The sequence below is a fragment of the Aethalodelphis obliquidens genome, unplaced genomic scaffold (assembly GCF_003676395.1).
Source record: "Aethalodelphis obliquidens isolate GAN/ISIS:26980383/991018 unplaced genomic scaffold, ASM367639v1 scaffold13, whole genome shotgun sequence".
In the NCBI taxonomy this organism is placed as follows: Eukaryota; Metazoa; Chordata; class Mammalia; order Artiodactyla; family Delphinidae; genus Aethalodelphis; species Aethalodelphis obliquidens.
This window is the reverse complement of record NW_020837957.1, coordinates 37,346,756-37,371,786: the sequence shown is the minus strand read 5'-3', so window position 1 is coordinate 37,371,786 and position 25,031 is coordinate 37,346,756. Positions and strand designations below refer to the sequence as shown.

Genomic DNA, 25,031 nt, shown 5'->3' with positions numbered 1-25,031 from the left:
ATGATAATAGTTACCACTTTTTTAGCACTGACATTTTCCAGGCTTCACACAAGCCTGTTAGATCCATGTGAAAAAATTTGAGGCTTCCTTCTTGAACTTGTTTCCAAGTTATATGTGTATTAGTTTGCTAGGATGGCAATAACAAAGTATTACAAACTACATGGCTCAAATAATAGAAATGTATTATATAATAGTTCTAGAAGCCAGAAGTCTTAGATCAAAGTGTCAGCTGCATTGGTTTCTTCTGAGGGGTGTGGGGTAAACATCTGTTTGAGACTTCTCTCCTTGGCTTGTAGATGGCTCTCTTCTCCTTGTGTCTCCTCACATGGTCTTCTGTCTATGTGTGTCTCTGTGCCCAGATTTTTTTATTTTAGAAGGATACGTGTCGTATTGGAAGAGGACCCACCCTTAGGCCCTCATTTCACTTTATTAACTATATCTACAGCCACCTCATTTCTAAATAAGGTCTTCCTCTGAGTTACTGCAGCTTAGGACTTCCACGTATGAATTTTTGTGGGACACAGTTCAATCCATAACAATACGGATTAACTATTTGGTGTAGTTCTACTCTTACACATATATAAATTCAAGTCTGATTGCACTTCTTTTAATTTTGTTTATTTATAAAGTTATAGATGTTTGGAACCAGCTAATGTGTATTTTTAAACATGATATGAATTATTTTCAAGCACAATAGACAACTCATTATATAGCACAAGAACTTTAAATTATTGTTTTAAGCTTCAGAGATTAAAATCTAGTTGCAGAGATAGGACATGTAAATAAGGACTAATTAATATATAAGAAAGTAATGGATATAACATATGTACACACAAATCTGTGCTATGTTACATGTATATAAAAAGGTCCAGAAATCATCTGAATTTTGTGCCTACCTCAATATCTCCACTAGATTCTTTTTAAAAGAATTCACAAAGTTTATATATAAAGAGATATATGTACATAATACGTGTATTTTAACAATTAGAGAAAACATCGAAAATAGGGAAAACAGTGAAAAGTTAAACAAACTATAAGTTCTTATAACAATAACAACAGTAATAACTAATATCTACAGAATATTTTACCTTAGGAAACAGTTACATGCACATCCATCTCTTTTACAGGGTCCACCGGGTGAAGTCATACAGCCTTTACCAATCTTGTCACCCAAAAAAACAAGAAGACATACAGAAAACATCCAATCAGATGCAGGTGATAATATTCTGGATTACACTGATGGAATGGAGGAAATATTTGGTTCCCTCAATTCCTTGAAACAAGACATTGAGCATATGAAGTTTCCAATGGGTACACAGACCAACCCAGCCCGAACTTGCAAAGATCTGCAACTCAGCCATCCTGACTTCCCAGATGGTATGTTAATAATGCATGACCAAGCAAATGCACTGAGCCTCTAAGTTACCAAGGTGCATTGTCAGCTCATTAATTCTAGTTAAATGTTTAATATAGTCTCTAAATAAAACGAGAGTGAACAATTATTAATTCCAATTTTGTAGACAGAAAAAGTCATTTACACTGTTAAAACAACGTCTGCTCTGGAAAATCTTTGTCTTGTTAAGCAAGGTTTCATTAAATTATGACAAGTTCATTTTGGATGATTATAGATAAAACAAATGTAATTTTCCTTGTAATAACCATCACAGAATGGGTTTGATGTGTGTACACATATGTGCATGCTACTATATTTATATCCTATATCCTAACTTACTTTGCATTAATGATTAAATAGCATAACTGAATCATATGTGACCTATCAGTTTAGCAATGATTTGAACAGAATATTAAAGAATTAGGATAGTTTGAGGCAAAAATTTATTTCACTGATCCATGAATACCAGAACAACTGTGAACAATTTATTTGTAATAATAATCAGGATAATTTTCTATACCTATTATTTGACAAAACTTTTACATACCTATTCTGAGACGGAAAGAGTTCCAAGTACCCTAAGTTAAGTGACTAACTCACACAATACTAAACTAACAAGGGGCAGATCTATATCTGATTTTAAATCTCCCACTTTATGTGGAAATACTTTGCCACTCTGTTTACTTGTGGGACTACATTATTTCCCACTATCGATCATATAATGAATGTTGTAACTGAGATCTAAATAACTCAGTATAGATAGAAAAGTTTCACGCAATTCAGGAAGAGACATTTTTTATGACAAAGAATGTCTTAAAATCTCCTATCTTGGGCTTCCCTGGTGGCGCAGTGGTTGAGAGTCCGCCTGCCGATGCAGGGGACAAGGGTTCTTGCCCCGTCCGGGAAGATCCCACATTCCGCGGAGCAGCTAGGCCCGTGAGCCATGGCCGCTGAGCCTGCGCGTCCGGCTGTGCTCCGCAACAGGAGAGGCCACAACAGTGAGAGGCCCACGTACCGGGGGGGAAAAAAAAAAAAAAGAAAGAAAAAATCTCCTATCTTAAGCACAGCCCGTTAAAAGGAAAACACAGTTAATTATTAAGGGTGCTTTACAAACTGCTATCAAATGTATTCAAATTTATAATATATTTATTTGAAAAAGATACATTTAGTTTCACATTAATTCAGTGAGTTATAAGGAGAATGACCCAAACTTCTGATCTAGCTAATATAGTCATACATATGTGACTGAAAATCAAATGTAAAAGATGACAGCCTGTACTGACAATATAAAACAACGTGTGATTAATTAGAACCTGAGCAGTCAAGAAAAAAATTTTGTAAATTTTGGGGATGGAAAGCTCACTATGGACTACAGTTCCCTGTGTTTTCCATATATTAACTAGCTTTATTAATTCTTTAATTAATTAAATTTTAATTAATTACAATTAAATGTTTATTTATTAACTTATTGGTGCCAGGCACTGTTATTCATGCAGAGATTCACAGATAAAGAATAATGCCCTCGGGCTACTATTGTATAATGATGGAGACAGGTAAACCATAAAATTTATAATAGCAAATTATGACAGATACAGATTTCCTCTGCTCTCCAAAATTAGAGGGTTCCTATGAAATCTTTTGCAAGCTGAAATGGCATGAAGCCATAAAGGTATCTTAGTAATTAAGTATATGTTATTTGAAGAATATTTAGTAACAATGTTGACTGAATAAGACAAGATAAAAATAATGCTTACCATATAATTCAAAATTATATATTCTTTAAAACCCTAAGAAATATCAAAGATTAAGAATGGCTATTCCAGTTGGTAAAATCTTTGATGATTTTTATTTTCTTTTATAAATCTTTCCTGTGAATTTCAATTTGTTCCAGATGTGAACTTATAAGTGGCACGATCAGAAAAAGTGTAAATTTTTTGTTAAAGAATTTATTTCAAAAAGCAAACTGGCATTAGATTTTCAGGAGTTCCAGTACTAAGCTAAGCAGTTGGAGCTTTTAAGTTGTTCAAAGTTCACAATCAGTGGATTGACATAATTCAAATTAATATTTGAAATGAAGTGTCAGCATGAAAAATGGTAAGAGGAAAGCAAAGTAATCATCACATGTATATCAAGTCTGTATCCCAATAATTCTTGTTTAATAAAAGCTCCATTGTCTATTACTTAAGGGATAACATTTTGTCAGCCCCACTACTTACCATCTTTACTCACCTAACACCAAATTAATCATCATGGTCATTCACGTGATAAAATTTGTTCTGTACCATTTAGATAATAGAATTAATAGCAAACTGCATTTAAATATATAAAATAGACTTTCTTCTTAGGAGCCCATTCAAAGGGGGAGTACACTTACTGCATGAAGTTTTTCCTGTAAAGTAATGCAAAATTATGATACTTGAGGCTAAGTGGATACTCTCACCTCCATCATTACAGATAAATAAATCAAGGAAAAATATATTGATTATTATACTCAGATTACTTAAGTAGTAAATAATACATATGGTATTTAGAGTCAGGTATATCTCATCCTAATGTGCTTGCAATTTATTGCACATGGATAAGAGAATGTTAATATTTGAGGAGGTGGCATTTAAGCTGAAACCTAAAAGTAATAGGCATGCTAAGATTAAAAAAAAGAATATTCCAGGCAGAGCGTATGGGAGCATTTGGCAAAGACAAAGCGTTGCTCTTTAAGTATTCAAACATGTACCTCAATATGACCAAAAACATAAAAGTGATTCATGTGGAAAAAGATGAATGAAAAGATGAATGAATATTCATTTTTCCTTATTTCTCTAATAAAATTTGGTATATAATATATTCAGTTTTGGGTATAAATGTATTTGTATGACGTATTTTTTCCTACTTCCAGGTGAATATTGGATTGATCCTAACCAAGGCTGCTCAGGAGATTCCTTCAAAGTTTACTGTAATTTCACATCTGGTGGTGAGACTTGCATTTATCCAGACAGAAAGTCAGAGGGCGTAAGTACCAATCTGTTTTGGTGGTGACTGTTGACAGTTCCTGCCATGTTTTTGCAATATTGAACTAAGCAGGAAAATTATACTGTCATATTTTCATTTATCTGCTTTTCTTACAGGGTAATTAGAGCATTTCATTTGCATAAATATGAATAAGACACCAAAGTGACAGAGTTGACAAATACTTCTTTTCTTATTTTTTACCCAGATGTATTCTTTATGCACCTGTTTGCTCTCTAAAATTCTATGGCTTTCCATGACACAGCACAGCTGATTCTCAGATTTTAGTGCATGCGTAGTATTCTTTCCAATTACCACGTGGTAGAACTCACAGCTGTATATTATGCTCAAAATACACAATTTTATAGAGAACGATTCTTTCACATAAAATAAGAGTATTCTCTGCACTTCTGTACATTTTAAATGTTTAGTCTCTTCAAACACATTCCTTGATTTTCACCTAGCAATATTAATACATGTGAGCTCTATCTTTAAAGTTACAGGCAAATTATTAATATAAGGAAAGATTTTTCACTAGCATAATTACATTCTCCAAACATTTTATAGGTGGGAAATTTTGACGTTATTTGTATTGTTTTAGTAAATCACATTCTTCTTAGGAAGTGGCGTAGGCATGCAGAGGCACGGAAACTCCTTAAGACAAAGTAGCTTTAAGTGTGTAATCTCTTTAGGAGAGACATTTAGTTTGTAAGTGAAGGATGGGGCAGGAGACGAAGCAATTTCTGTTTCCCAACCACACTTTGCATTTGGGGAAGCAGAATAAAGCTCCTCTAACCCACAAAGAAGTGTGGGAAAATGGAAATGCCTCACCTTACAGGATTACTCAAATTCCCTATAGTGAGGCCTATATACCTAGTGAGGCTTATATACCTTTATTTTTGCTGATCTTTGTAAAGCAAAACAATAAATTCAGATCTATAAAAGACTCTAAACATTTTCTCCAGCAGGGAATAATGGGCTTGCTTCCTGTCAATGACTTTTCCATAGCATCCCGCCCTGAGTTACTAGCTGGATGCTTCAGGATGCCTCCCTTGGCTGTGAAATACTCAAGGTATCTGCCTTGATGGCAGATGCTAACTGGCATTGTGAGGGTTTCCTTTGCAAGGGGTTACCTAAGAGTTCCACCCATGTCCCCTACAGCCAACCCTTAGTATGCCTTTACCAAGTTATTTCCCAGCCCCTTCTTTTTGAGCAATTAAAGAAAACAGGAAAAAAAATGACTCAGTCTTCACTAAATTGGAATTCACAACATCTATCTCAAGTTTTGCTTTTTACCTTATTTTGTATAATCCAGGATAGACCATTTTAAAAACTCTTTAGCATCCTAGTCTTACTGAAAATTACTGATATATACATAAACAATACTGTTCATAATTTTAACCTACTTTCTAATTTTCCTGTTCCTTTGCAACAGGTAAGAATTTCATCATGGCCAAAGGAGAAACCAAGAAGCTGGTTTAGTGAATTTAAGAGAGGAAAACTGGTATGTTATTACCTCAGCATGAAGTGGTTTATTTTGAAGCTCTTACATAATACAAGTTCAAATTATATAATCTCTAGACCCTTACTGTGAACGTCTAAATTATAAAAAGCAGGATTCCATGTATTCCCTAGTTTGCTCTATCTAAATCTTAGACCACTTTGTGGTTTTTTGGCCGTTTTTTTGTTTTTTTTTTATTTTTATTGGAGTATGGCTGCTTTACAATGTTGTGTCAGTTTCTACTGTACAGCAAAGTGAATCAGCTATACGTATACATATATCCCCTCTTTTTTGGGATTTCCTTCCCATTTGGGTCACCACAGAGCATTGAGTTGAGTTCCCTGTGCTATACAGTAGGTTCTCATAGTTAACTATTGTATACATAGTATCAGTAGTGTATATATGTCAATTCCAATCTCCCAATTCCTCCCACCTCCCTCTTAGACCACTTTGGTATTTTAGAGCGAAGTCTAAAATTTTTGTATCAAAATAAATGGAAATATATTAAATTTACTAAAATATTAAGATCAAATAAAGTATGCATTTCCCTAAGTACCTGAGATAGATATCATAAAAATGGATTATGTTAGAAATATCAGATATAGAAAATATAATGTCTATTTAGTATCTCTGACCCTATTTCACTTCCATTATACTTGAAAACTAATTTATTCTTTGTTTGCAATTTCAGTAAGAACTTTTGGAATGTGAAACTTTTTTCCGATAGTTACATCTGGAAATAAAGTTAGCTGACTGACCTGACCTTTTACATATTGTAGCACAAGTTTACTTAAATATTTCCATACAATTACCAGTTCGTGATCAATCATTTTATAGAGATTTTAAAATTGGATGCCAAAACTAAATTTGCATTTAAAAGCTGTTTAAAAATATATATGTGTTTAAAATGTTAATTATAATGTATTTAAATGAATGTTTTTCAGTTATTCAGATAATTATTCAATAGCTTAACATTCTTTAAAAAAGGTATTCTTTTCCATTGATGACTATTTACACAGTTATTATCCTATAAGAACCTACTCATATTAGTGAAGTTCTCCACTTGACGTAACTGTCTAGTTCAGTCTTCCAGTCACATATTAAATATCCATGTTACATTTGTATCTTTGTATGAGATAAAGATACATGCACAGATAGAACTCTGTGTGTGGTTTTATTTGTTGCTGTTTTGTTTTGTTTTCCTTAGAGTGGATTTCCCAGTTGTTGTTTTTTGGTTTTTTTTTTTCTCCAACCTCTCAAGGATCCTCATCATCTGAACTGTTAATCAGTAAGAATTAAGTAGAATCAACAAAAAGGAGGAAAGTCACAGATAACTGCCTTTATATTGAGTGAATCTATAATCTGGGCAAATTTCTTAATTTTTTTTTAAATATAGGTTTATGTTTCAGCTGATCCCAGATAGTTTATTTATATACAATAAAACAAATTATGAGCTTGACAAATGAGTTCTTAATAATTTGCAGTTAAGACTGTTTTCCTGCTCTAAATACAAAATAAGTATTTCCTGAACAACAAATATTCACTTGCGTGTCTTGGGCAATATGCTTGGTGCTGGTGATACAATGATGAATATAAGTACATCATCCGAGAACAGACAAACAAGCAGGTCTGTGCTGAAAATTAGAAGACCAAAAACTTCTTTGAAGACTGTGCCGCCAAAATGAAAAATTCAAGAACATGTTGAAAAATTTGTCAAGTAGATACGTTAGGAAAATAGGTGAAATCAAACAACATAAAAATAGTTAACCTTTGCATTGCACTGAGATTCCTCAGTTTTCATTTTTACTATATTACCACTCTATTATTTAAAAAGTTACACAAATAGGGCTTCCCTGGTGGCACAGTTGTTGAGAGTCCGCCTGCCGATGCAGGGGACACGGGTTCGTGCCCCGGTCTGGGAAGATCCCACATGCCGCGGAGCGGCTGGGTCCGTGAGCCATGGCCGCTGGGCCTGCGCGTCTGGCGCCTGTGCTCCGCAATGGGAGAGGCCACAACAGTGAGAGGCCCGTGTACCGCAAAAACAAACAACCAACAACAAAAAAAAAAACAGACCAAAAAAAAGTTACACAAATATAATGGTACATTTCTTGGAAACAAAGGCATTTTTTGTAATACTTACTGACTGATTAGGAAACTGAAGTATATATAGAAGTAAAGTGATTTTTTTCCAAAATAAGTATTGCTGACAGTACCTAAGGTGGGAGTACATCCTGATTTCATAAAGTCCTATATCTGGGTCTTCTGCCTGTCAATGCATACTTTCTTTCATTAAGTGAAAATGGGTCTATTGATGCATCCACATGCTTCTGGGATCACAGTTCACTGTTGACAGTGATTTTATTCTTTTACAACAGAAAAGAGTAAAAGAGTCTTTATGTGTCTCTTTATTCTCTTATTCCCAGCTTTCATATTTAGATGTGGAAGGCAATTCCATTAATATGGTGCAAATGACATTCCTGAAACTGCTGACTGCTTCTGCTCGGCAAAATTTCACCTACAGCTGTCATCAGTCAGCAGCCTGGTACGATGTGTCATCAGGAAGCTATGACAAAGCACTTCGGTTCCTGGGATCGAATGATGAGGAGATGTCCTATGACAACAACCCTTACATCAAAGCCTTATATGATGGCTGTGCGGTAAGTATAATCTCTGCTTGCCTTCTTTCACAGAGGTGAGAAGTAGTGTGTAACCATTACACTTTGGCCCTAAGTCAGATTTCTGTCATGAAGTGGATGTCAATTGTTATTAAGATTTGATGCTTAACACTGACATATTAAAGTACAGTATATTAGAGACCACTAATATTCACACACAAACACACACAGAGACACAGAATCTCTGAAACATACATATAGACACATTTTAAAAGTCATAACAGAAGGTAGTCTCGGATCGTATGTTATTTTTATGGAATTATTCCTGATATTTGAATACTATTACAGCTAGATACTCCTGAAATGAAAAAAAAGAAAAAAATCAAGAGCCTTATTTCATTTGCCTCCTTAATTCATGACTCTAACATGACAGATAAAGGAATCATCATTATACTGTTTATACCATAGATAATTCTTACCTCTGTATTTTGCTTATAGGGGCATGCTTATTGGTACTATGTTACAACAATTTAGTCAGTTATTATCATTTTGCTATTTTTATCCTCTGGAACTGTCTTTCTCACACATATGGTAATTTCGTAAGAGCAAATGACCAATAGAGCATCCTAAAAAGCTTATTGTCTTAGCTGATGAGTGAAGAGAAGTCACAATTACAAATAAACAAAGTGAGTAGGTTACACACAGATCAAAGAAGAGACCATAATACATGTAAAAGGAGAAAGCGTTTAGGATTTCCCAATATAATGTATTGATAATTATTCATAAAATTAATACATAGCAATAGAAATGCTTCAGCTTTAGACTTCTTGCATTATAATTCCTATACTGCGTTCAAATTTTTCTTAGCAAATTTGTCTGTGTGTATATATACATATATATTTATGTGTGTGTATATATACATATAGAATTATTATAATAATGGTAAGGATATATTATTTATGTAAGGGTATGACCCAGTACCAATATCAGTTTTCATGTTAAAATGTATTTTTCAGTTCAGTAAGATTCTCTCCAACTGTGCAGTATATTAGAGCATTATCTTGAGTAATTATGGCTAAGTATTAAATACGGTCAACTTTCAAAACTTAAAACTACATATGACATCAGTGATAACAAGAAGAGTTAATTACTACAAAGATAATGGCAAATTTGTTTTCCACTCTCTTCTTTCTTACCTTCTTATGTCCACTCAGAAGCTTAAGAAAAAATAACATATCTTAAAACTATAAAATGATTGTATAACTCTTTATTTCTGCTTAACTTTACAGTCCAGAAAAGGCTATGAAAAGACTGTGATTGAAATCAATACACCAAAAATTGACCAAGTACCTATCGTTGATGTAATGATCAATGACTTTGGTGATCAGAATCAGAAGTTTGGATTTGAAGTTGGTCCTGTTTGTTTTCTTGGCTAAGATTAGGACAAAGAACATATGAAATCAACAGAAAATATACCTTGGTGCCACCAACCCATTTTATGCCACATGCAAGTTTTGAATAAGAATGGTGTAGAAAATAACTTGCTACGTATATATGTACCAATTAGGAAATATCGATGCCCTTGTGGGAGCAGAATCACATGAAAAAAGCTTTGAAAATCATAAAAATATAAGATAGTGTGGCTAAGATGGAAACAGGCCTTATTCTTGATTCCCAATTTTCATCTCTTCTTTTCCTATTTGGATTTCTTTGGTGCTGTAGAAAAAAAAAAGAGAAAAATATATATTCATAAAAGACATGGTGCTCATTCCCATCCATCAAGGATGTGCTAAAACAGTGTGTTTAATAAATTGTAATTATTTTATGTACAGTTCTATACTGTTATCTATGTGTCCATTTCCAAAACTTGCATGTGTCTCTGAATTCCATCTGACTCTAATTTTATGACAACTGCAGAACTATGATGGCAATAAATACATGTATCATGAAAAAATAAAGTTGCAATTTCTGATGACTCTAATTCCCTTTCTTTGATGAATAATAAAATGCCTTTGTATATATTGATGTTGAAGAGTTCAATTATTTGATGTCGCCAACAAATTTCTCAGAGGGCAAAACCTGGAAGACTTTTGGAAGCACACTCCGATCAACTCTTCTCTACTGTTCGTAATTTTGCTGAATTTCAGCCAAAAACATCATACATTTTAATGCTTTATTCAATGCTATACCTCAACCTTTTTCTTTTCAGAGTCCAGGATTTCACAGAATACTTGTATATGTGGAAAATAAGCAAGTTTATATTTTTGGACAGGAAAATATGTATGAGAAGCTGTTTTAACAAATTGATGTCTCCATCAAGCAATCAATCAGATGTACAGTTTTTTTACTACCTTATCTTATTGTCTTCAGTGTGCTTCAACCAGTGAGGTTAATTTTAAAAGATGGAAACTAAACAATTATTTATGAATTTGTTCAATGTTATATTTTTAATCAATTTCTTGAATTTGATTCTAAGTTGCATATTATAATAGTCTCCAAATATTATTTTACCTGCACCTGCCCAACAACTATTATTTCTTTTCTTTCAAGATAATATCATGCATTATTTGACCTACCTAATTGCTAAATAACATATGGGTGGACTGTTACTAACAGTGCTTGTTTTAAAAGTCATACTTAGTAAAAACAATCAAAACATTTTTTTCCACTAAGGCATTTTCTTTCAGGTAGCTTGAAATAGCAGTGAAATTTTAAAATTACACACTGAACTTTGTATCTATTTTAAGTAATATATGTAAGACTTGAAAATAAATGTTTTATTATTTCTTATATGAAGTGTTAAGTTAATTGATAGCAGATTTCACTGGAACATTTTCAACTGATAATTTACCACAAAAGAACATACCTGTAATATTGAAATTAAAACGTGAACATTTGTCATTCAGAAGTTCTTTTATTTTTGAAATCAAGTTTGTAAATGTCCTTTCAAGAAGGGAGATATGAATCGTATAAATAAACTCAAGTCTTGTCTACCTGGATTGGTCATTCTCTTTCTTAAACATGTTTTAAATTACTCTCTATTGCAGAAAGGGCTTTCAGTTTTGTTTCTTGACCATCCAGGTTAGAATAGTTTTACACTTTTGAAAAAGAATATTATCCTTCAGAGATTAGCTGTTTAAATTCTCCACATTTCTAAAATAAAAACACCACATGGTAATACTCTATTAACAAAATAAAAATAGGGTATATTTAAAATTTCAAAGAAATGTTTTTCATAATTAAATGTTTTACAAAGTCTCAAACATATGTTCACAATTTCAGCATTAAAAGAATTTCCAGAACTTTTATTTGAAATATAGTCTCTAAATCATACATAAAATAATATTGTCTATCAAGAGGAGTCCCATACAACAGAGTATTTACTTTAACGAATGCATAAAAATGAGAGAATATTTTGCATATTGACCTGCACTGGGGAAGCTGCATTTGTCCATTTAAAAAAATGGCTACAAATTTGGCACTCAGTAGAATTAATGCATAAATAACTAAATCACCTATCCTTTTCTATACCCTTCATGTATGGATATGGTCTTCTGCATAGTATCAAATTTTTTTCTCTCTCTTATACTTGATTTAGTCTGGACAAAAGGAAGCTGGTGGAAAGGAAAAAGCATATTATACAACATTCTAGTCTTGGCCCAGCATGTATAAGTTATTCATGTGTAAATTATGGAGAATATTATTGACCTTGCAGGCATGGGTAAGTCCTGGGCCTGATGCACGTAAAGTTTGGTACAATTCTCTTTAAAAAAATAATACAAAATTACAAATAAAAAATATAAAAATTACTATTTAGAAGAAGTAAAGATATTATAACAAATCATTAAATTAAAAACTGGACCTATACCAAAAATATCAGAACATCCAAGAAAGTATTGTTTTTATTAATTAATTCTCTGAAGTACTTCTGTAACACTTTTATCCATGTGGTTATTTGTTTACTTATTTATTTATTTATATTTTTTGGCTGCAATCTCTGAGTGCCTCTTCAAATGAGAATTTTATAATTTAAATTTCTTATAGAAATAATAAGTTTCTCTAACATGTTAGGTTAAAAATTCTTATTATCAATAGCCTAGAGATGTTTCAGTGTTACATTCTGTTATTGGTGAGTATTTTTTAATTTTAGATTATTTTAAATTCAGGAAAAGCTCTTTTATATTTCCTTCATACTATACTTCACAGTATAAATTTGTGAGACTTTTCCACAGAATAGCCTCTGATTCTATACATTTTTTACCTTGTTGCTCCTCCACTATCACTAGATTTCAGATTCTGGGCACCATAAGACACATGCATACTATGGTATAAAGTCTGTTTCATTATCATAACACAGTGGGTGATAGGGTTATTCCAGAAAGCCATTTCTATACTGGGAATACTGGCATTAATTATAAGTAAATAATAACTGCAAGCCACATAATTATATTCCATCATGTAAGCATATTCCACAAACCCCAAGTAAAAGAATCCCTAATTAAATTTCCTCGTTACAGTTTCCTTCCACACCACCCAATACAAGAAAGAATGCCAAGGGGAAGTTGGAGTGGATAGACTTGTTCTTAGCTGATCATGGTTAAAGAATCTTTGGCAAATTTTACCAATCATATGACCACATGAACATATTTCTAGGAGCTCTCTAAGGTCTTAGATGGTGCCTGTGAAAGAGGATTATGAAGCTTAAGCTTTATTAGTTTCAAGTAAATAGTCCTCTGCATGCTGGATAGCTGCAAAATAAATGAGTTAATTAAGGGCCTAGCAGACTGATATATACTAAGAGCTAAATAAGTAGTTGCTACTGCTCTAGATTTCCTCCTCTACTATCATCACCTTAGCATGTTCCTTTATAAAATGTGGCTAATGATATGTGCTACCTACCCCACAAGACTTTTATAAAGATTTAATTTTCAAAAAGTAAAACACTGTACAAATTGCATCACAGATGTCCAAATCAGCAAACAGACTCACATAAAATACAAGCCTTGCAGAGATTCACAAAGGATACAAAAAATAAGCAGTAGCATATACCATATCCAAGAATCCCGAATTCATCAGACAGAGCTTCTCAAGTCCCCGGGATGTATTTTGCTCTCGAGAAGGATGAGTTTAGTTGGTTTTAGGGTCTCTCAAATTTTATATTTTGCTGGTCTCATGTCTCTGTAGTGGTCATACAACTAATGATTCCTCAATGCAGCTGCAGCCCAGAGATCCAGAGATTGCAGAATTATTCACAATTTAAAATCTTTCAGAATATATCCTGCTAAAACATTCCAAGTTCAGTTATCAGTGCATAGGCAACCCCTGCAGTATCCTCATTTCTTTTCTTTTTTTTCTTTTTTTCTTTTTGCCGTGCTGTGCGGTTTGGGGGAATCTTAGTTCCCCGACCAGGGATTGAACCTGGGCCCCCTGCAGTGAAAGAGCAGAAGCGGGGCAGCTGTAGGCTGGGCAGAATTTTGAAGTTAATATTTTCTAAAGATGGAGGCAAGTGGTTTTGAATCACTGAATCATAGAACATCAATGCCAGAAAACTTGATGGTCACTTATCAGTTAATCAATGACCGAGGATATGATTTAGCACCATCACTGTTAAAAACTCAACTTTACAAAATAATTAGGTCAGAAAGTGTCTTTGCTATATCCTTAATCACAAATTAATAGAAGAGATAAAACCATCACATCTAAATGAACAGTTTGGACTTCCCAGGTGGCGCAGTAGTTAAGAATCCGCCTGCCAATGCAGGGGACACAGGTTCAAGCCCTGGTCCTGGAAGATCCCACATGCCACGGAGCAACTAAGTCCATGCACCACAACTGCTAAGCCTGGGCTCTGGAGCCTGCATGCCACAATTACTGGAGCCCATGCTCCGCAACAAGAGAAGCCACCGCAATGAGAAGCCTGTGTACCGCAATGACGAGTAGCCCCCGCTTGCTGCAACTAGAGAACGTCTGCGTGCAGCAACAAAGGCCCAATGCAGCCAAAAATAAATAAAATAATTAATTTTAATAAATAAAATCTATTAAAAAATAAAATAAAAACTGTTTATTGTCAAGGTTCTGACTATACAGATGTTTGTTTGGAGAACTGAAAGAGCAATTAATACTGGTTTGTGAGTGTGTTTCGTGAAGAGATGGCACGTCTGCAAATATCTGTAGAGTTTGGATAGGTGTGTATGGAGGTGAGAAGGAAGACCACTTTAAGGAGGAAACCCAGGAAAGAATTCCAGTGGTACAGGTGGGTGTGGCACCTGAAGAAGAGGAGGAGTCTGATAAAGCCCCAGTCATGAGAGGGCATGGCCTGGTGTGAGGCCAAGGCCTGTGTTTAGGGTTGGGTTGTAATAGCTTGAAAATCATGCAAAAGAGCTTGGATATTATGCAGTAAACAATTTTAAATGAATGTTGGTTCTTGAGTAAGACAGTCACAATGAAAGCTGTGTTTAGAATGACTATTTTTGGCAGTTTTTACAGAAACGGCCTAGTAGGCATTCTATGCTGGATGGATCTGTAAGATGAGTCAGATAATGGGGACCAAGTATCATGAAACTGTTGTGGAAATTTAAGTGAGTGATAATACAGATTTCGATTACAGCAATTACACCTCCATGATTTAAGAGGAAGGGACACATATAAGACAATTTGAAAGAAGAAATGACTATATCTTAACAATATTTAAAATATTCCAGAGGCTTTCACTGGATATATCCACAAATAAGTTATAGTTGCCTAGCCTTTAAGAACATATATCATAAAATAATAGAAAAGAAACCTTGAATCTACTAAAAATCTGAAAAGCCAACAGGTCTCAGTATAAAATAAAATGACATCTGACACAGTCTTATCAATTGGCTTTGTATCTCCCATTGTATCTCATACATTATTGTAAAGATTACATATTAAAATAATTTGTGATTGCTTAAACAATACATGCTTACGACATTATGGGCAAGTGCCTATCTCCTATATAAATAAAAGTTCATGTACATTATCAACCACAGAAGACATACATTTATAGAAAGAAAAATTAACTGCTAAAGCTTAGTTATAGTTTTGTCTGTTGATACTGAAACTTTCATAAGTAAAAATTGGAACATAAAGAATAAGTAAATAGATGGGAAGTCTTGGAAATAATTCTATATTACTAATATGAAAAAATATGATCTGTGTGTGTGTGTGTGTGTGTGTGTGTGTCTGTTAATCATCACATATTATTGGGAACAAGCTTTACAAATATATCAGTCCTTTCATCAGCAAAAGTCATGGCAATTAGTCCTTTCCATATAAAGTTCTCATCTGTAACAAAAAAGAAATGGTGGATCATAAAATAAACACAAGTCAAAAACAGAAGATCTTCAAGCTAATTCTAGTAACTTAATTCAAATAAAGCATACAAAGGCAGACCCAATGATAGGTTAGTGTTGTATACTGGTATCAGTTATTAATTATGTAAGGCTTCTCAGCAAGAATCCTTGACAGTGATGCAGAACTGTGTGAAAGTTATATGCATTATCATCTGACTCATTAGGGCTCTGATGTCTCCACATTGTCATCTTTAAACGGCACATCTGTTGAACAAAATAAAAGCTGATCTATAGATGTAGATCTTTGGAGAATCACAAGAACTAAAGAACCAAAGGGAGACAAAGACGACATCATTTCTACTTTATCTGTTCCTCTTCACTCGTTAATTTTTACCTAAATTTATTGATTTTTGTTTTATTTTTTCTTCCAGTTTTATTGAAATACAATTGACATACAGTACTGCATAAATTTAAGATGTACAGCATGATGATCTGACTTACATACATCATGAAATGATTATCACAATAAGTTTAGTGAATATCCATCATCTCATATAGATACGAAATAAAAGAAAAAGAAAAAGATATTTGTCCTTGTAATAAGAACTCTTAGGATTTACTCTCCTACAACTTTCATATATAAGCTAGTGCAGTGTTAATGATATTTACTGTATTGTACATTACATCCCTAGCACTTATTTATCTTATAGGTAGAAGTCTGTACCTTTTGACCACCTTCATCCAATTCCCCTTCTCTCCATCACCACTTCACAAATCTGATCTCCTTTTCTATGAGTTTCTTTATTTGTTTGTTTGCTTTTTAAGTTTAATTGACCTACAACACTATGATAGCTCCTGGTGCACAACATAGTGATTCAACATTTCTATACAGTAAAAAAGGATCACCATGATACATTTTTTAGTTGTCATCTGTCACCATTCAAAGACGTTACAAATTATTGACTATATTACCCATGCTGTATGTTTCATCCCCATGACATTTATTTTGTAACTGGAACTTTGTACCTCCTAATCTCCCTCACCTGTTTCACTTTTCACCTCACCTCTCCCCTCTGGCAACCACTTGTTTGTTCTCTGTTTTAATGGATGCTTTGCCTGAGAGGAGTTTTTATGAACAAGACATCATAAGTTTTCTAAGGTTTGGTGAAAGAAAGTTATATTGTATATATTAACATAGACCTAAATAATGTAAAATTACCTAATTACCTGATGAGATATGTTTTAAAATAACGTTTTAAAAAAGATTGCCCTTTTATCCTTGACACATATGTTCATAAACATTAAACTATCCAAATATTCAAAATTTTATCTTCACTTCTTGTTACCCTTGACCATTAAAGAAAAAAAAACAGTACATGTTCTCATTGTTGTTATGTATGTGGCTGTGCTTCCTATGCTTGTTTTATAAGATCCTTCCCTCTTAAGATAGCACATTCTTTAAAACAATTGTAGGAAGGATTTAGCTTAGGTTAGAAGACAGGTATGAGGAAGCACTATGATTTTGGCAGAAAGCCAAGGAGCTGGACAGAAAATGGTTTAATCTTGCTTTATCCTTGACATAATCTGGAACTGGAGCATGTGGAAATTCTACTAACTGAAAGACCAAAGTTTGCTTATGTAACCTCTTAGCTTTTACGGTAACAAAAATCCACCTGCTTTCCCTGACAGTGGAGTATCTTTGGTGTGTATATTTTAAATGAATCATCCCAAGCAAAGACTTTATTTTTGTAAAATATTTTACTGTGGTCACGTATTTTGTAGAATGTGGTAAATTTTTTATCCTTGGAACCCCAAAACCACTAGGTATATTTTGACGAACTGATGAAAGAAACGGCTTAAGGAAAGTTCTCATTTGAGCCATTAAAAAAATCACTTTAGAAATATCTCTAAAGGAAATAGCAAAAGTTTATCTACAAAACTTGGCAAAAAGAAAAATAAAATTCCTTAATTCTTACGTACCATTTTTTTAATTCACAAGCTTTTTCAGTCTTCTCAAAATGCTTTTCATGACTGCCTTACTATGTACCTCAATTACTAGTGTCCTAGTTGGAGCTCCTTCTTAGGTCAGTTTCTTAACTATTACTCCTTACTTTAATTGTCCACCTCTACTTCTTACCTACACACACAAACACTCCAATCCATACTATATTTGCTGCCTGATTCATCCTTCTTTAATTAATCAAATGTCACCATTTGAGTTTTCTATTACAATAATACTGCCTAATGAACAACAGCAAAAACTTAATGTTTTAAATATTAAGTTTTTCTTATTGCTCATGATTCTGTGCATAGATGGAAGGCCTTTCTAGCCTACATCTGACTAGGCTGATCTTGCTTGGGCTCACTCATGTGTCTGCTGTCTGCGGGCAAATGAATGGCCTGCTGGGGACTAGTCATCAACACTGACCCTGCCTGTGGTGGATTTCTTTCACATGGTTCCTCATCCTCTTGCAAGTTATACCAGGTTTCTTCAAATGGTGATAAAACGCAAGAGAGAGAGAGACATAGATAGAGACAGAGAGGCAGAGAGAGACAGAGGGAGAAAAGGTATACACAACCATTAATTTTAGGCCAGGGTCAAAACTGCTGTGGTGTTAATTAGGCCACATTCTATTGGCCACTGGACTAGCAGAGTCCAGTGAAAAAGAAAATAGTCTCCCCCCTCTAATGGAGTGGGGGGCTGCAGAGTCACATTACAAAGTATATGGATGTGGGGAGAAGTAAAAGATTGTGAAGCTTACTACATTCTACCACACTCACTGTCAATCTCCTGCTCAAAATCTTTCAAGAACTACCTATTTCATATTCTCATAAAATGTAAACTCTGCTCCCAAGATTTCAAATCCCAAAATGGCTTCCATCTAGCGTAACCTTCATTTTTAATCTAATTTAACCTCCCTTCCTATTTTTCCTCAACATACTTCCTCTACCTGAGCCAGATCATCTACTCACTCTGACATGAATATGTCTTACATTTTTAATCATTCATACCTCTATGCTCTCACCCATATCTCCTACATTATATGCCTTTTTCCATCTTTTATACTTAACTAAACTCTATTTTTATTAAAATCCAGCTTTTTTTTTACTAAGCTTTTATTTTTATTAGTCTCAGATGCTTCCTGATTACTCCAGTGCACACAGCTATTTTTATTTTTAATTTCTGAACTCCTCTAGTATAAACATATGTTCTACACAATTTCAGCTCTTGGATGTATAGTTCTTTGTACCATATACTTCTCTTTAATGAGTGTTAGTTTGGTCTACCCAATGAGAGTGTAAAATATGAATTCCCTAGAGTCTAAACATTAGTTCTAATGATATAATACGTATGTTATGACTTAAAATGTGTCCTCTAAAAATTCATATGTCAGACTCCTAACCCCAGTCCATCACAATATGATCTTATTTGGAGATATCTTTACAGAGGTAATCAAGTTAATATGAAGCTGTTAGGGTGGACCTTAATCTAATATATTGATGTCCTTATAAAAAAGAGAAATTTGAACACAGAGACAAACACATATAGAAGGAAGACAATGTGAGGAGACATAGGGAAAGACAGCCATCTACAAGCCAAGGAGAGATGCCTGGAACAGATCTTTTCCTCAGAGCTATCAAAAGAAACCACTACCTCAACTTTGGACTTCTCTTCTCCAGAATTGTGAGATAAGAAGTTTCTGTTATTTCAACCGCTCAGCTTGTAGAACTCTGTTAGAATAGCCTTAGCAAACTAATATTAAGTATTAAATAAATATTTATTTTTGTTTGATTAATTGAATAGATGAAAGACTCATGAGCATAAATTAATAATCCTATGTTCTTAGATGAGAGAAATTTTGGCTGAATTGCTAGAAACTTAAAACTTCTGGATCACACATTCACAATATATAAAACAAGCTTTTAGTGTTTACCAATATTAAAACTATTGACCAATAGAATAATTAAATTCTCTACATTATATTTTAGATATGAGATGAAGAAACATATGTGGATGGAAACAGAAAAGATGACCAACAAGTACTGCACATAGGGAGTAAAGTGGGCTGTTTTGCTCTGTGTAGCTATAAAATAGTGGTTGGCAAAGAGGCGCTAAATGTTAATGAACTATATGAAATTAAAAATCAAATATGAAGAGGGGTGTATAAAAGTGTAATCAGTTCAGCTGAGACACACATTACTTATTTGTTCTCCTGGGGACACAATGGTGAATAAGACAGACATAGCCTCCTCACCTTTGAGACTTTAAGGGTAGATATATTAAAAAAGTGAATAATTGATAACAACGACAATAATAATAAGTAAGTAATTTTACGTCAGGTAAAATATAGGAAGCTGAAGTAATCTATGGCAGGGGTTCTAACCTTAATGAGGAACCCAGTTAGGTATCTGTGAGTGAATGACCTTTAGTATGAGACCCAAAGCATGTTTAGAAATTTTCTTCCTCAACAACAGTGAAAGAGACAAAGTATGTTAAGTAAAGGAAAGATAATGATTGTTTGATGAATCTGGGCCAAAAAAAAATCTTGGAAGACAAAAACACTGAGTATTATTCTCTTTCTTTTAGAGGGTGGTTAAAAAGGTTTTTCACTTTTCTTCTTTCTTTGACTACATCAGCCCGTAGAACTTGCGTAGTTCTGAAACTTTCCCCGAAACAAGCTGTAGCCCCGCAGGCTGCTGCCTAACCTGGCCTGACACATTAGAAACAAGGAATAAAGTAGCAAGACATGACTCAGAGACTTGCTTAAACTTCAGCAGTGAAGAGCAACACAGGTCTGACTAGCAAAATTGAAAACCCAAAGCAGTACTTCAGAGATAAAACGATACCAGAAATAGAAGCAAGCAATCATCAAGAGAACGATTTAAAGCACTAGCTCATGATTCCATCTCACAGCCCAAGTCAGGCAGAAGAAAATTCAATATTGTTCAATGAGGTAAATAAAGTATTGAGGAAAATAAAATCCTAGTGCCTAAGATAACAATAGTATTGATGTCTGCAGATTCTGCGTGACAGATGGTCTCAGCCACCACTGCAGAGGTGGCTACAGAGCTATATACCAGCTCGTGGCATCATAAACTATTCAGCTTAGACAGACTCATCCCCAGGACAGAGTGATTGGGGCAATTATCCTGTGTTCTGTTCTTTGTAGGAGCCCTGCTCTGCTGCTAGCAGTCAGCTGGGCAACGATTCTTTGAGCCAGGGGGAGCTGTTTGCCAGACAGAGCTGAAAAAAGACATGAGACATGATTCCACCATAAGCAGGCTTTAAATTGGCCTGATCTCCAAAGCCATCTAGGGGATATCAATAAGAGCCACCTGCAGAACTGCTTGCATAATAACTCCTAGCACTCCTGGGAGAAATCATTAAAGAAATTATAGTAGAGATCCTAAACTGGGGACCAAAGAGCCACATCTGGCCCTCATACCTATATTTTTTGGTCTGAATAATGCTGGCTTGCATACATTCTTTTTGAATCTTTTAAATTAGTTGCTAACCTTTAAAAATTAGAATTTCTGGCTTCTCTTGAAAATTTGGAGGCTCTAACACAATGTGAATATGTGCCCATTGCACATTTTTGGGGCGTATGCATTCTCTAATTTGCTGTACCCCCCAGCACTCCCCATTGTTTTGCTTATATCTCATTTGCTTCATTATTTTTTTTCATGTGGGTTGGTCCTTCTAGGCATTTAAGTCCTAAACCCAGGACTAAGCAAGCAAAGGAGGATGGAGATTAGGAAATATTGATCAGACAGGGAATTCATTGTCCAGAAAAAAAACAAAGGCCTAAAAGAGTTATTTTGATAAATTCAGAGGTAATTGGGAAGATCACCCACATATCAGGGAAGTGAATTCAGATTTCATGAGAGGTAATAGACAAAGCAAGGAAATAAAACAGGCTATATTATGAGATGGTTTACACTCTTTCAATCAGAATAGTGAAGGCAGCCAAGGACCCAGAAAGATTTGATCAAAGTAAAAGTCTCTGTATTAGTTTGCTCTGGCTGCCAAAACAAAATAGCCTAGACTTTGTGGCTTAAACAACTGAAATTTATTTTCTCACAGTTCTGGAGGCAGGGTGCCACCAGGGTTGGCTTCATGTGAGGGACCTCTTTCTGCCTTGCTACCTTCTTACTGTGTCCTCACATGGTGGAGAAAGAGAGCAAACTCTCTGGTGTTCCTTCTTATAAGGACACTAGTCCCATCACGAGGGCCCCACTAACATAACATCAGCTCTTGTTATTTACCTCCAAAAGGCCCCATCTCCAAATGCACATTGGGGGTTAAGATGTCAACATATGGATTTAGAGCAGGGGAACGTTCTGTCCATGACAGTCTCCATTAAAGCTACCCTGTACAAAGATACCCTGTCCCACTTGACCGATAATGGCATCATAAGGAAAATTGAGGTAGTCAGGGTTCTCTAGAAAAATAGAACCAATATGAAGAACCAGGAGAACCAATGGTGTAAATTCTTCCCTAAGTCCAAAAGTTTGAGAAGCAGGAACTTAGATGGTGAAGGTCCTAGTCCTAGGCCAGGAGAAGATTGATGCTTCAGCTCATGCAAAGCAAAAGTCAGGCAAAAAGAATTTATTTTCCTCTGCTTTTGTGTTCTACTCAGGACCTCAACAGATTAAATGATTTCCACCCATGTTGGGGTGGACAATCTGCTTTACTCAGTCTACCACCAGTTCAATACTAATCTCTTCCAGAAACATCCTCACAGACACACCCAGAGAAATAATGCTTAACCATATATCTGCATACCTGTAATCTGATCAAGATAGACACGATATTAACCATCACAAAAATACATCTTGCAAATCAAGTGACTGGTAAATTGAGACTGGACCATCCCTGGTTTAGTTAGTTCTACATTAAATGTTTAAGAAAGACTTTGGGAAGAGTTTATACCAGAGACAAAGAACAACATATGAAGGAGAAAATATTACTTAGTGCATAAGTGGTAGCCTGAGTCTCCGTACTTCAGATACTGCTAAATGGTTGTTACTCCTTCAGATTCAGATAAAGTCAGTATACATTTTTTAAAAAATCACTGCTGTTTATAAAGCAACCTTAGAAATCTGAAACTCTGGACTGAAAGAAAGCAGAGAGATACTCTTATGGGTTCCTGTGTAAGAATTTGGAGCAATACAGACACAACTGCTTGCACTACTCTCTCCATCCTGGAAGGCTGGACAGCTTAAGAAGAAAAGAGCACAGACAGCAGCCTGGTATATAAACTGACCTTCCCTGTAATCTGAGAAAGCAAGCTCCATTGACCGGCACTGAGCACTACGCACCTAGATTGGTACTGTGCTCTACATGAACACCTGTGCTTAGGGTCTGTCTATATTTTTATTTATTTTAATTTTTTCTATGACTTTCATTAAAATTTACTGAGGAAGTTAAACAGCAAAATTATCTAAAACTCCTCTTAAAATGTGGAGTGATTTGTGCAGCTGGGAAGATGAAGTATATTTACTTTCTTTTACTCCTCCCACTAAGTACAACTGAAAAACCCTATACATTTTATATAAAACAAATATAAGGAGATTCTGAAAGGTCAAAAAAATACAGTAGATCATCTAGGGTGTCACAGTTTGTTACAGAGAGTTCAGGGTCCCTTTCCCTGAATCTCCACTGATACCCCAAAGCAGTGGTCTCATTACTGCTGGGCAATGGTGAAAGGCTTCATTTTCAGCTAGGCTGCCTCTGACACCACCTCAGTGGAGAGAGTTGGGTGACTCTTTATTGTCAGTTGGAAATGGAAATTTAGGCTTCCCATGGGTTTCCACTGACAACATAGAGGAAGCAGGGGGTTGGTGAAGGGAAGGGTTCATTACCAACCAGTAGAGACAAAAGTTTCAGCTTCCTACTTGCCTTCTCAGACACCACTCCAGTAGGAATACTGGGGAGCCTTGTTACAGCCTAATAAGGGTAAAAGATTATGTTCCTTACTTGAATTTTCCTGGTATCAATGGATACAGCACCACAAGGTTTGGGTTGGAGAAAAGCAGTTACTATCTCAAAGTTTTCTAACTTACTGGACTTCCCCTTTCATAGTTTTTTGGTAGAGCAGGTAGGGGAGTTTAAGTCTATGCCTGTTGAATTCCAACTTTAGCTTCAAGTCTGGTATACATGAGGCTAAAAGAAAACACAGGTGTACTGGTTTGAATAGTATCCCATTTAAATCCAGTTCAATGTAGAACCTTGGAATATGCCCTTGTTTGGTAACAGGGTATTTGTAGATGTAATCAAGTTAAGATGAGTTCATACTGGATTAAGGTGGACTTTAATCCAATATGACTGGTGTCCTATAAGAAGAGGAGAACACACATGGATACGGGGAGACACAGATTAGAAAGGAAGAAGTACAACTGTCCTTCTTGACAGATAGGATGATTGCCTATATAGAAATTCCAAAAGAATCTACAAAATCAGAACTAATAAATGAGTTCAGTGAAGTTGAAGGACACAGATTCCTGTACACTAGCAAGGAACACATGGACACTGGAAATAAAAATACAATACCACTTAACATGCCTTAAAAAATGAAATACTTAGGTGTGTAATTCTAACAAAACATGTACAGGATTTGTAAGCCCAAACTATACAACACTGATGAAAGAAATCAAATAAAATCTAAACAAATGGAGAGACATACAGTGTTTATGGATTGAAGCAGCAATACAGTGAAGTTGCCAAACTTCCCCAAGTTGATATATAGGTTTAATTCAATTCCTATCATAATGCAAACAAGACATGTTGCAGTTATGCACAAGATAATTCTAACATTCATACTGAAAATCAAGGCAACTAGAATAGTTAAAACAATTTTGAAAAAGGAGAATAAAGTGGGAGAATTGATCTACCTGGTTGTAAGGCTTATTATGTAGCTACAGTAATCAACACTCTATGTTACAGGCAGAAGAATAGACAAATAGATCAATGGAAAAGAATAGAGAGCCCAGAAATAGACACAAATATGTCCAACTAATTTTGATAAAAGTGCAAAAGTAATTCAATGGAGGAAAGATAGCCTTTTCAACACATAATGACAAAGCAATTGGACATTCATAGGCAAAACAAATGAATGTCACACCTTATACAAAAATAACTCACCATGGATCGTGGACTAAAATATAAAATAAAAATCTTTTAGGAGAAAAGATAGGAGGAA

General features: G+C 34.7%; 1 protein-coding gene across 2 annotated transcripts in view; it reads left to right on the top strand.

Annotated features, from left to right (window-relative positions):
* The window catches only part of COL11A1 (collagen type XI alpha 1 chain), a 195,323-nt gene extending 183,812 nt beyond the window's left edge, over positions 1-11,511 (top strand). The window contains exons 63-67 of one of the 2 annotated variants that reach the window (XM_027114503.1): positions 1,128-1,377; positions 4,287-4,399; positions 5,832-5,900; positions 8,321-8,554; positions 9,802-11,511. In XM_027114503.1, coding sequence (XP_026970304.1) covers positions 1,128-1,377; positions 4,287-4,399; positions 5,832-5,900; positions 8,321-8,554; positions 9,802-9,948 — 813 coding nt within the window. In that variant the 3' untranslated portion in view covers positions 9,949-11,511. The remainder of the gene's footprint in view (positions 1-1,127; positions 1,378-4,286; positions 4,400-5,831; positions 5,901-8,320; positions 8,555-9,801) is intronic. The other variant, XM_027114504.1, reaches the window with a different exon arrangement.
* Positions 11,512-25,031: the final 13,520 nt, after the last annotated feature.